Genomic DNA, 13181 nt, shown 5'->3' with positions numbered 1-13181 from the left:
CCTTCTGGCTGCCAACTGAGCCGTGAAGTCGCAGTAGGTTACTTAGCGCCCCGCATCGCCTTCCCTCACAGCCAAGGGCACGACTCGCCCAGCCACCGTTTTTATGAACCCGAGCAGCCTTCAGCGGGTCGCCTCGTCCTCCCCCCGACAGGCCACACGCCCACACCGGGCCCTTCAGGGCGAACGCCGGGGCGCAGGGCCGCGCCACAGGGCGCTCGGCGACACAGGGGCCCCGCCGCCCCGGCCCGGCCCTGCCCGGGGGGCCTGCTGCCCCAGCGGCCACCCGCTCCCCCAAGGCCGCTCTCCGCGCCATGGCGGCCGCCAGGGTCCCCCGGAGCCACGGCCTCCCTCAGCACAGCCCGGCCAGAGGGGCAGGCGGCCGCGCTCACCTGGGCCGCCTTGGTGTAGCTGGCCATGGCCGCCCCCGCCGCCGCTGAGGGGAGCGGAAGCGCAGCCCCTGGGCCGCCGCACCGGCGGGAAGCGGAAGCGCTGCCCTGCGAGGGGCGGCGCAAGGGCGGCCGGCGCGGGCCGTTCGCAGCCGGGGCCATGGACCGCTACGTCCTGCTGCTGCGCTGGGGGGAGCGCCGGGGCGAGGGCGCCGGGGCAGGTGCGGCTGCAGGGGGGCGAGCTGTGCGGGGGGCCGGATACGGGGATCCGGGGCGCTGGGGGGCCGGGGCCGGGCCGTGCGGGGATCCGGGGCGCTGGGGGGCCGGGCCGTGCGGGGATCGGGGACGCTGGGGGGCCGGGCCGTGCGGGGATCGGGGACGCTGGGGGGCCGGGCCGTGCGGGGATCCGGGGCGCGGGGGGCCGGGGCCGGGCCGTGCGGTGGTACGGCCCGTGCGTGGGGCTGGGGCGCGGGATCCGCCCGCGCTCGCTGCCTGAGGGCTTTTCCTCACGGCCTCTGGTCTAGTTTCTGCGGCCGTGCAGGCTTTCTGCATCCCTATTTCCTTAAACCTGCCCCCCTTTTCTTTCAGGCTAAATGTTTTTAATGATTTGGCCCTTCAGAAATTTAGGGGTTTTTGTGTTTTGTTGCGACACTGCTGTGTACTCGGTAGCACCTTCCTGAGCACAACCTTAATGAGAATTTCACAAAATCTGCCTTTATAAACTCCTGCAAATCTGCAGCTGACAGGTTTTCTTAAAAATCTAAAGCTTTAGTATTAAACTGAACTTTATTTGCAGGAAAAGAAGACTTCTGTAGCTCAGTAGTTTTAAGAAAAAACAACTTTTTTATTCCTTCTTTCTTTTTTTCTTTCAGCCGGGACTGCTGCAAACATGTATCAGCTTCTGAAGGCAAGCTGTGACTCCTCTGCAAACGCAGATTTGAGCATGTTCCCGGGTAAATACAGTAATTTACAATAAGGGAGGGCAAATATTGTTGAGGAATTGGCCCAGGTACATTTTGTGATTGTGGTGAAACAAGTCAGAAATGTGTGGAAGCCCAGTCAGTGTCTGTGGTGTGCCTGAAGCTGCGGTGGGAGTGTGCCTGCTGCGGCTGCTTCTGCGGAGAACCGATGTCAGTTTGGCAGCTGGAATGTGGGAAGACCATTAAATAGGTCGGGCACAAGAAATGAAAGAGAAGGGTTCTGAAAGGTTGACGGGTTTCAACCCAGCTTAACAAGGAAGAGTAGGAGAGGGCTTATTTCTCGTCAGTGGACAGCTTGATATTTTCATTACTCTTACGATGTCTTCTAACTTTTTCAGTGGAAGCGATATTTGTCTGTTGGATATCAATTCAGAACCCTAATCCACGAATATTTTATTACATCATTTTATAATCTTAAAGTAGAAAAAGATTCTGAAGATCTGCTTTAGTACTTTTAGGGGTTGAGTGTTGTGGTTTTGCATTTTGTTTGTTAAAAATGATATCTTGGTTATTTACTTGGTTTGGATATCTAGTGTTGGAGCCATTTAGGCTCATCTCGTCACAGCTTTCATATAACTGATTCATGTGGGGAAACCACTGTAAGCTGTTAAAATTCATGAAGGTGGGCATGTTAAGGTGTTGTGAACTTCTGTGCTTTTTATTGCATAGACATGTTGAGGAAAGATCTCATTTTGTGAACTGCGTAAACCATGTTTTTGGAAGTTGTGATTTACTTGAGGTATGGTACAGCTTCTGCACATGGAGTGCAGTATTGCCCAGAATGGAGAAGAGATTAAAGGTTTTCTTACTTATTGAAAGGATCAGTAAGAGTTAAGACACTTGCCAAGACACTACCTATACCTTAATACGTTCAGAACTTAGGTATGATGCCAAAGGAAAGTTGAACTCAAGTCCTTGTGGCACATTAAATGACTCAATGTAGAGTCTGTTGACAGAGGTGTTCGTTATAATGGGAGGTATAGATTGTAGTGGATTGATTATTTTAAACAATTGGTCTATCTCTTTGCAGCATGTTCAGTGGCTGGTATTCCAGGGCCAAAGAAATGGTATTTTGCAAGTCATGTTATATGCGGTTATTATCAGGTAAGACATATTTTTTTCAGAATATAAGTTCCTCAACTGTCTGCCTGTCTGTAGTGCAAGTTAAAACTGATGTTCAAAATTCTTTTTGCTTAATTCATTCTTTTCGCTTAATTCATTCTTTTTGCTTTATTAGTTCTGCAGTTCTGACTGGGAGGAAATAAATGTCGACACACAGAAAAACGAAGATTCTCTCCAAACAAGTATTGATGAGTGCCTGGGAGCCATACAAAATTTTGAGGAAGATGACAGTAACAGCAGAGAGTCACTGTCTATGACTGAGTATGCGTGCTATTAGTATTATTGGAAGTATAGTAATCTGACGTTTAACAGTAGTAACCCAAGGGAATCAGGAAAATTTAACAAGTAAAAGTTATTACCAACGCAACAGTTAACTGTGAACAACCCCCTGCTACTACTGAAAAGAATTCTATTAATTTTGGCATAGCTTTAATTTTTTTAGCTAGAGATGATTTTATAGAATAACTGAACAGTTTCCTAACAGCTAATAGTTGTATATACTAAAAGAAGTTCCTTGCTAATCCATCTTGACTCCTACCCCCAGTTTTACTGCAGGTTGTTTTGAAGTCATTTAGCCTACTTCTGCCTCAGTAAAAGGGGCGATTAGTATATCTCATTGCCTAGGCATATTTGTGCAGAATTGTAAAGATACAAGACTTACATCAGGTAGTATTTGTTAGTTGTATCTTTTTGTTTCTAAATGACTTTGTTTATATTTTGTTTCCAACCATGTTGCTCCTCATCTTCAGTATCTATGATGAAGCTGCAGAAAGTTTGCATCAGTTAGCTGATAAACTGCCTGCCCCAGGTAATCTCTCTTAAAAAAGGAGTCTTTGTTTTTCTTGTTAGTTATGACTCTAAAAACTCAGCTGGTAAAATCATAGTTGCATGGAAAAATTCAGAGGATATTAGTTGTATTGACTTACATGCAGCTCTTGCAAGTAGTTTAAGGAACTTGAGCATGACCTGCATTGCAAATCATCTTACAGAGCAGTTTGCTGCTTGTTTCTTTGGAAGGCTGTATTTCAATAGAGGTAGCTGTTAATAAGGTATCTATTTATATAATTAATTTTTCCATCTGAATTGGCACCGAAGTAGTCATAGGCAGTAAGTAATATGGAAGTCAACATGCAGCTGCAGAAAGCTTTATGAAAAAAAGTGAAAGATGTTGACCTCAGGCTTTTTTTGCCAGCTGAAGCTGATTGTTTGTGGGTGGGAGTTAAGAAGCTGTGAAGGAGCATAGATTGAAACTATTGGATTCAGATTTTGTAAACCGGAGATGATATCACCTTGTGTGTTAGGGTTACACGGTGTTGCAGCAGTTGATCTGGGATAGCAAAGGAACTGAATGCGGAAAGAATGAGAAATTGCAGTCTAGAGGTGTTAAAAAGAGGAAAATGACATAGCGTAGTTGTACTGGAGACAACTCTGGTCTGCCAAACAGTGCTGAGTGAGAGAGGGGAAAGGTGTGGAACTGCTGTAACTGAGCAAACAGGAAAATACTTTATTTTGTGTTAATCTAAGAGGAGTGGCAAGAGATGAGCTAGAATGCACGAGAAGTGTTTTCAGTCTTGCTGGAGGTACTTGAAGTTGATCTTTAAGCCCATTTTAGTGCAGTCAGTGATAATCAGTACTTTTCTGTCTTTAAATGACTGAATCATTTACTGAATAATGGTACTTTAAGTCATATATACCTGCTTTTATAGGCAGAGCAATGGTTGATGTAATACTGCAGGCAGTTGAACAAGATGGACCCAAGCTAAAAGACTGCTTACCAGCTATTGGTGCCCTGAAACACCTGAGAGAATGGCACTCCGCACAAATCACTATTGCAGCAAATGACTCTAAAGGGTATGCCGTTTATTTTAGGTCTATCAACAAGGTCATTCTTGTTTTGTGTTAGTATATGTCAGTGGTTAAAATAAAACGAGTGTCTTGAGCACTTTACATGCATACTTTGAAAATACATAGATTTGTCTCCTATTGTTTGAGGGGAGGAATTACTCATGCTGATTTATTGTAAATGCATGCCCTGACCAGAGGGGCAGGCAAAAAAGCAAGTCTTCTGAAGTTCCTGTTTCTACGAGAGCAGAAGGTAAAATATTTTCTCTTTCCTTTCCATCGCTAGTAGCTTCAGCGCCCATATGATGGTTTTATTGTTGTACAGTGCTACATAATGACTTGTGTTGATTGTCGTTTTCCAGTTTTTGTGTGTAACTCTGGCTTTATATTACCTTTGGTATTACATTTTGGGTAGAAAAAAATAATTGTCTGGTTTGTCCCTTTTGAAAATAAGAGTATAAATGCTCAATTACTTCCTCTATGTTTCTCAAGAGTCTTAACACTGAAACTATTAATTCAATTTGAAATTAAGTCCAGTAATTTCCTTACTGTCCTCCTCTAATTAGGCCATGCTATGTCTCAGTATAAACCACAGTGCTTTTTCTGTTTTGTTTTTGTTCTTTTCCCTGTGCAGAAAATTATTGTGTGGATATTGACTAACTGCAAGGTCTTCTCTATTTCCCCTCCACACCCAAAAGATTGAAGTTTACTTCATAGAATATGTGGTTAAGCTTAATCCTAAATTAATAAAACTGATTAAAATTAAAAAGTTCAGTGCTCAGTCCTTGGATACAATAAGCAATATACCTGCTATGTAGTACTTCTGAAGGTATATGGAGGAAGATAAAATTATAGCGGTAACTTCCATGAGTGTTTGGTCTCAGTGCTCATTGATTACCTTCCTGTGCAGCCAGCTTTTGATTGAATAAATTTTTCTGCTGCCTTTTATGTAAAATGAGGTCATTTGGGCAAATAGTTTCTCCGATGAAAGTTCTCTCACTTATTCTTCCTGTTCTGCTGATGGTGCTGATCTCTCTTAGAAGACAGACTGCCAGCAGGACCCACAGATAGTGACTGTTCTCTCTCTCTGTTGTTGAATTTTGGTAATATTTGTTCTGTAGTCCTATCTCTACTTACAAGGCTAACTACATACCATCTCGATGGGCCAGTGGTAGCCCTGGTGATGGCTACCTGGCTTTGCTTCAGCTTCTAGCAACTTTACTGTGGTATGCCTGCAGCTTGCCACTACTGGTCTTGTTTGATGTCTCTCAAAGTTCTTTGATGTCACGTTCATGGAGCATATGAACAATGTCTTTTACAGAGCCTGAAGCAACAAGTCTGTAACATTTTTTACTTTGTGGAATATAAAGCTATATATATGTCTGTCTTAACACACACAAGACTATTCAGTGCTAAGAGGTAATAGGTAAATTCAGTCAAATTGCACTGCTTATGTTAATTTGTAATACTGCATTCGGCAGGATTAAATCTTCCTTATTTTTACAGTAGCTGGCAAAAGATTGCAGACTATCTCTCAGCAGACTTTGTATCCTCAGATAATGTCATGAATATTATTGATAGAAAAGAACTCTGGAGAGGAAAGATTCATATATGGGAAAGAAAGGTAAAATAACTTTTTTCAGTTATGGTTATTTTTTAAAAGCATCGGAGTATATAATTTAAAGCATGTATTGTACAGTCATTTTATGCTTTAAGCCAAACTTGGGTTTGACAATTTAATTCAGAGAGGTAATGTGCAATGTATCTGGTTGGGTGGGGGAACAGCCTGCTTTTTAGTGTAATGAAAGAACAAAGGAGATCAAGGCCTCAAGATCTGAATTTCAGAAATCCAGACACTCTTCTCTGAAATATTTGCCTTAGAACTTCTAGTTCAAAATTAGACTGTTTTGCATCCGTCACAATCATTATCATGTAACTCTTTAAGTCATTGTTTGCAAGCACATCTAATTTGTGATTCTGAAAGACATACACATTTTCAATACTAAGGTTTTAGTTATAGTAGTTGCTATTCTAATTTTATCTAGTTCTATAGATCTGCTGGAAACAAATATGATCCTAATTGTTTAAAATAGTAATACGCATAAGTGACTGAAGAGAAACAATTTTTCTCTCTTGACACATAATAAATGTGTTGTCTTTTTTTCTCCCCTTCCTCCAGTTTGGATCAGAAGTTAGGTTTCCAGAATTTTGTATGAAGAGCACTTCAGCAAAGACATTCAGCACATCACATTTAAGTTCTTTCTTTGCTGTTAAAAGAGAGCGACAATCAAGGAATACTGATGCTTTGCCAGAGGCAAGTATTCTTGATCTTTCTTTGAGCCACTAGAATTATATGTTTTACTTTCCTGAGAAAATGAGTAATTGGGAGAACCTTAGTCAGAACTGAAAATTAAACGTAAAAGCAATGATTGCATAAGATTGAGGAATACTTCTTTTGTTCGTGTGTGTTCTCAGAACAGGTCTTTAAAATTTCGTCTGTTTGCTCTTAGGAATGCGATGCCAAAATTACTTCCAAGTAGAAATTAAGACTTTGTTCAATATTAACACTCAAAATATATAATTTATTTATGAATTATCTAACCTTGTCTACTTCATTTTAAAAGGCTGTTGTTTGTTTGTTTTTAAATAATGTTGCTATTTTATGTTTTCCACTGGAAGTAGATTATTTGATGGGAATTCCAGAATCACGTTTGTTGATGAAAACAAAAATGAGTGTTTATTTTCATTGTTAAAGTATGTACATTTTAGACTGTATTTGTCTATTCCTGGTAGATCTTATTTTTCTTTGAATTTGAATAAGAGTTACAACCCTTTGGATGCATACGGTTGACATCTTACAAAGTAAGCTTTATTAAACGGAATTAAATACCTTCCTTGTTTTTTATATAATTATGTTTAATATGGTATTGTGAAATGTTTTTCTCTTTATATTCCTTTATACCTCTTCCAGATGTACTTGTAAAGCAAATGCCTCCCGCAAAGCTCTTGAGGAAGTTCTACTGAGGTAACATCATATATAGTGTTACAGATTTTTTTGTTTGATCTCTTTTCAGGTTTTTCATTACTATGGTCCTGCACTAGAGTTTTTACAGATGGTGGTGCTCTCTGATCTACCTTCCTTTTTTATATCGGATCTGGAGTTTGAGCTGTATCCTTTTTTTAAGGATCTAAACTACTGCTGTTAATGGTCTATAGTAGAAAGAAAACGATCGGGATCTACCCATGCAGGCAATACATGAGGATTGGCAAGGGCTCATTCCACTCTAGTGTGCCAAAATAGACATAGTGATTCTTCACAACTGGAATTTTTTAATATTGAAATGTAAATTACAGCAACAATAACCAGCTATTTTTTGTATTATTGCACGTATACCTTGTCTGATGATCTGTATGCTATTTGTGGGAAAAGAACAGAGATATGTGTAGTGCTGTGTAAGTTTAAAAAAAAACCCAACAAACAAGCTTTATTAACATACGTAGTGTGCTTCACAATATAGAAACATTTTTCCAAAAATTGTGGGTTTGTTGTGTAGGTGCAAAATCTGTGGCAAGATACAGCAGAGGAGTTTTCTCTTGAGTTGCATATGCTGCAGAGATCTCAAGGTGTATGCCTATTGGTTTTAAATTTATGTACTTTGATACTAGTCTTGGTGTAACGATAGTAACTTAGGCTGTATAAACCTGCCGGGACTTTGAATACATAAATTTGTTTAAGCCTGCCTATATTAAAGATGTCAGTGGTTTATATCGTCATGTAACATTTCCAAGGCTACAAGTTTGCCTAGAAAGGTGTGTTTCCTATATTTTGTGGTGCTGGAGTATCAAATATTAGGCATTTGCGGGCCTTATTTGAAATACGATGCTAACATGATTTGTAGAATAGAGATGCATACAGTTCTTTGTGAAGATGATGTTCCTTAAACGGGTCTGTTCAGGAGCCTGGCAAGAAAGAGTATCAAGGAAACATCCACTCTGCTTTTGGACCAGATTTCTTTTGTCTCTGGGAAGGTAAAAACTTATTTCTATTGAGCTATAGCAGAAAAATGAAGATATGTATATTGCTTGTAAAAGATACAAGGATAATATTTTTAAACCTAGTCTCTGTGTACGTTCCTTCAATATTTAGTTCTAAAGTAAATTTGGCTTTTAAAGGTGCATGCTGTACAGGTTGCGATGATTTGTAAGCCCACTGAACACTTTTCTCTTTACCTTAGCTAAGTTTTAATCTCCTAAAATGTTTTGTAACTTTTAATCTTATCCTGACAGGTAACTTACGTGCTATCATAATTCAACTATTTATTATTTATTTTTTTTTTTTAGCAAAAGGCAGGTATGTGTGCAACCTATAAAATGTATCTAGCTAGTCTTAGTCTGAAATGGTGAGCTTTTTTACTTTGCTTGTGCATGTTCTGCTTTTTCATTCTGATTTGGGATAAAGAGACTTCTTGAAACATAAATTTGCAAGACTCCTCGCCCCCAACCTGAAATGATAGTATGATTATTCATAGCTACAGGATTAGTTTGAAGATGTTTTCCCTGAATGTTTAAGATGATGTATGCTTGTTTAGGAAATAGGTTTTTTTAGTGTTTCTAAAATGAATCTATGCCAATCAAAACAGAACCCACAATGTGAAAATGCTGATATAGTTATAATGAATAACTTATGTTCTTTATTTACCGTGGAGATGGTATTCCATTATTAGGCTGTGTGTTTCATCTTCAGCTTGTTATTTAGGTTTTTAGTAACTTTTTTCCTCTCCTGCCACTCCATTTTTCTTAATGCTTAGCCAGAAAAGAAATAAGTCGTTTTTCTAATGCTGTACCAAAAATATCTTTTGGAGTAATTTTATATTGGTAAATATCCCAGGTAACTTGTAATTTTACATGAGGATACTGAACATTTGATCAAATACCTTTTACAATCTTAAGAGCCTGCATTTTTACTAGCTCTTTCAAAAAAAAGTCAAAACCGTTAAAGCACATTCTCAGGCTACTTTTTAGAGTCTGCACATGCTGAAGTGCTTATGTTTTCAAGGTAACAGTTTCTCATAGGGATTTTTTTTAGTCTACTACTAGAAGTATTATGCATTTGTAGGCTTTTCTAATAGCTGTAAAAGCATTGCTTTATTATTTGAGTATTAAAATATCTGCATTTTCTCCTATTGGTGCTTATTGGCCTAAAATGTATGTACACACATAAACTAGTCCAGAACCTGATGAATTGAAAAGGATAATATGTAGGGAGGAAAAAAATTACATGTTTTTCAAAGGAATGCAGAGTTGCTGATGCCAACTATATCTTTGAATTCTCTTTTAATTCTTGGTACTACTCTACAGAAGTGTTTTCGAAAGACTTCTAATTGTCTTCCAAAGACAATTGAAAGTTTCAATTTGAAAGACTTTTAATTGTCTTTCAAAGATAAATGAAATACTAACAAATACTTTTTTATGAACAAAATAGAAATTCAGCAGTTACAGATCTCTCAACTGGAGCAAAAAATAAGCATGATTTTTACAGCTTCGGTGTCAAATCCTATTCCATCTCAACTGATGTGAATGACACAAGTGTTAAGTAAAGGTGTTTTTCTTCAGTCAAAGTGCATTTGAAATAATGCCAAATCAGTAACTGAAGAATGAAATGTAAACAGGTTTCAGTAATATTGCATGTACTGTATTTGCTCTCATTATTTAGGTGGGAGCGTTATTTACACTGCCATGTAGTGTAAGCAGTGTCATGATCCCATCCCCTGCCCAGCTGAGTACCAAGAAATGGAAAGAATATATGGCTAGGAAACCCAAGGTCATTACTGGTAGGTAATAGGAAGATGACTACCATGTGTATTTTCTTGTGGTTATATCTGTATGTGTACATATGTACATTGTGGGTTTTTTCTACACATTTGGGATGCCCTTTTTTTTCTTAAATGAGGTTAAGTCAGTGATTGCGATCTTCATTGACACAAAAGATTTTGGTGAATATGAGTTCAGCTACACAGACTTGTTGTAGAGGATAATTGATAATAACATCATGACAAGCTTTAGGGAAGCAAACCTAAACAATTTCTGTGTGCTGTCTGTCAGCTAAGATGCAGCTTCTGCACACCTTTCTAAGATGGTTGTAGCATCCATGGGCAAAGAGGTTTGCTTCTGCAGATGGAAATCCAGTCTGCTTCACTTAAATGCTTCCCTTCTCACTTAAGCATTTCCAGAGGTTCTTCAGTGCACTTGCATTTAATTTCAACCTCTTCCCGGGAAAATACAGAGCATCAGGAAACTCTGGATGCCTTCATTCACCTGAAAGCCAGTGTGCTTAACTGGTGATTTGAGAATGTGCTCCTTCTTCCTTATGGGGCTGTACTGATGGCAGCCAACTCCTCTTAGGCAGTGTGGCAGTGCGTAGATATTTGATTCAGAAAGTGAGAGAAGAGAATCCATGTAGATCAGAACTGGGTGGAGTTTCTCAGCCAGCTGTTGTATATGCCCTGCAAGTGGAGGCACTCTACAAGTGGTGACAAGTCTGTAGGGACTTGAAAACATCAGGCTAAAAGGAGCTTGGTGATAGCCCAGTGTTTAAAGTACTTATCTAGGACAGGATATGATACGGGATTCTGCCTTCCTATGTGATTTTGTTGTTTATACATCAGTCAAATATTTTCTGCAGAATCCAATGAACAGTGACTTCTTTTGTTGCCAACTGAATGTGGCATTTGTAAACAGCAATGGCTGACAGACTGACATTCTTGCAGGTTTTGGGATAAGCAAAAAATTGAGAGGATTAGGAAGAACTGTCTAACAGTGCAATAAGCTTAGATTCTGTGGAATGGGTGCTGGCAGTACATAGATTTAAAATGATCTCTGCATGTTTGGAGGTGGTAGAGCAGAGAGGGTGTGATTGTGAAGCTGATCACAGCAGCAGCATTTATACTGTATGGGAGAGATAGTACTGATGCAGTCAAATAAGTGCGAGATCCCCAGTGTCTCCAAGATCTTTATTCTGTGATCCAGTGGAAGAGTTTTGTACAAGTGTTAACAATAATGTGATCAGTAATACACAATAGGTTCTTACTAGGCCTCTTGAGCAAAATTTAGAATAGAGGGAGAATCATGGCCATTTAAACACATTTGCTCATTTAGATGAAAACTTTTTTAGTGGCAACCACTGATCTGACTATATTAAAGATTTGCAAACCCTTAATCTCTTCAATCTATGGGAAAGTGTAATTCTTTGAATTGGTAATTCTTAAATACTAACTAAGATTAAAATGAGAAAGAAAAGCTTTCCCATGAGGAATCAGCTTTGAGATGCCAAGATAAACTGGAAAAGGAAAATACTTCAAATGACTAGGGGAATGGGGAAGAGGACAAGTGCGAATGTGTCTGGAATCTTTTTTTTATTTCTTGTTCTTTTCTTCCTTCTTTGCCTGGATTTATATATTGAGGTAGCAGGATTTCCCCTCTATTCCCTTCTCATTCCAGCCTCAACTTTTCAAGGAACACTTTATATTTGTTACTGACAAAGACTGATTATGCTATTAAGTGTCAAGCTCTTCTTGAGGTAGTTATTGAGACAGTACTGCAAGTATCTTCTGAAATTAAATGATTCGACTGTTAAAACTTAGTACATCAAGAAGTACTCATTCTCTCAATTTCTACATCTACGGTGCTATAAAACATTTTCTATGTAAAAAGATAGCAAAAGGTAGTAAAAACAGTGCTTTCACTGTTACGACCAAGTCCTACATTAATTTATTTTCAAAACTGCATACTATATGCCAGTGTTTAAAAATAGGATGTGTTTATCTCTCGCCCAGTCTAGGCACAAGTGTGAGGCAGTGAATGAAACTTTTATTAATGAATAATGCAGCTTCCTTGGGAAGAGTATGTACAGTATTTCCTTTTCTTCTACAGATACATGTTCTTCCAGTGAATGCTTACCATTATTTCAGTCCACATCTGCAAAAGTGCCTGTTTTTACCTAGCGCAACAGACCCTTCTCTAATCATTACATATGTAGCATGCTGTTTGCCTAACTCTTCATTGTTTCATGGCAGAAACATAACTTTTAAAGGCTTGATTTTTCTAAGAACAATTAAAGAACTTAACATGTTGGTAGTCAGAATAGCCCGCATTAGAAAGCTGGCCTTTGCTTTCTAATGCACAGTCGCAGGAGTTTGATGCTGGTAACATGCTAGCTTTGAGCCAGCAGCATACTCCAACTCATCTTTGCTGCTGTAGCTCATTTATTTGCATGCTTTTCAGTTTGTAGCTTTTTGAGGGGTAAATACTAGCTGTTGTTAGGGTGTCTTCTAAGAAGATGTTAGTAAGATTTCTCACAGATCAGAAGCAAGCAAGTGAAAGAATGTTGATGTTGGATTATAGCTTGTTTTAAAGCTGTTTTCCTGAGGTTGTTTCATGGTTATGTCCTGATGTTTTTTAAGTTCCAGAAATTGAACTGAAGGGAGAATTGTGCCGGTATTATTTCTTGCTACAAGGCAATGGCTCTGGAGGATGTAAAGCAACCTTGATTCATTCAGCTAGCCAGATCAATGGTACAGCCGCTCTTGCTGCAGTAAATGGAAAGTTAAAGACAAAAACAGAAGAAAGAGAGTCAAGTAAGAGTTAGTACTTATTTATTTAAGAGTATCTCAAGGCAGGCAAATGCTACTAAAATGTATGCATTCCTTTTATTTGTTCCAGTCTGTGATAAAAGGGAGAAAACAAGGAATATTGCATTTTGATTTCAGCAACGTTTTTTTGAATTGATAAAAACTATGATAAAAGCTTACTCACTCACACAAGTTACTACTACCGGGTTTTTTAAATTGAGTAT

The 13181-nt window shown here is 39.2% G+C and overlaps 2 protein-coding genes across 7 annotated transcripts in view; one reads left to right on the top strand and one right to left on the bottom strand.

The window, feature by feature from the left end:
- MRPL13 (mitochondrial ribosomal protein L13) overlaps positions 1 to 512 on the bottom strand; it is a 38513-nt gene extending 38001 nt beyond the window's left edge. The window contains exon 1 of the mRNA XM_055705631.1: positions 390 to 512. Coding sequence (XP_055561606.1) covers positions 390 to 416 — 27 coding nt within the window. The 5' untranslated portion in view covers positions 417 to 512. The remainder of the gene's footprint in view (positions 1 to 389) is intronic.
- The window catches only part of MTBP (MDM2 binding protein), a 34960-nt gene continuing 22193 nt past the window's right edge, over positions 415 to 13181 (top strand). For 3 of the 6 annotated variants that reach the window (XR_008731477.1, XM_055705628.1, XM_055705624.1), the window contains exons 1-12: positions 415 to 607; positions 1259 to 1339; positions 2397 to 2470; positions 2604 to 2749; positions 3238 to 3296; positions 4195 to 4339; positions 5837 to 5954; positions 6510 to 6644; positions 7405 to 7499; positions 8287 to 8359; positions 10044 to 10161; positions 12790 to 12969. Coding sequence is in view for 5 of the 6 variants with exons in the window: in XM_055705628.1 (XP_055561603.1) it covers positions 415 to 607; positions 1259 to 1339; positions 2397 to 2470; positions 2604 to 2749; positions 3238 to 3296; positions 4195 to 4339; positions 5837 to 5954; positions 6510 to 6644; positions 7405 to 7499; positions 8287 to 8359; positions 10044 to 10161; positions 12790 to 12969 (1417 nt within the window). In the remaining variant the exon portion in view is untranslated. The remainder of the gene's footprint in view (positions 608 to 1258; positions 1340 to 2396; positions 2471 to 2603; positions 2750 to 3237; positions 3297 to 4194; positions 4340 to 5836; positions 5955 to 6509; positions 6645 to 7404; positions 7500 to 8286; positions 8360 to 10043; positions 10162 to 12789; positions 12970 to 13181) is intronic. The other 3 variants (XM_055705627.1, XM_055705625.1, XM_055705626.1) reach the window with 3 other exon arrangements.

This window comes from Falco cherrug, chromosome 3 (genome assembly GCF_023634085.1).
Source record: "Falco cherrug isolate bFalChe1 chromosome 3, bFalChe1.pri, whole genome shotgun sequence".
Taxonomy (NCBI): Eukaryota; Metazoa; Chordata; class Aves; order Falconiformes; family Falconidae; genus Falco; species Falco cherrug.
This window is presented reverse-complemented; position numbering and strand designations above follow the sequence as displayed.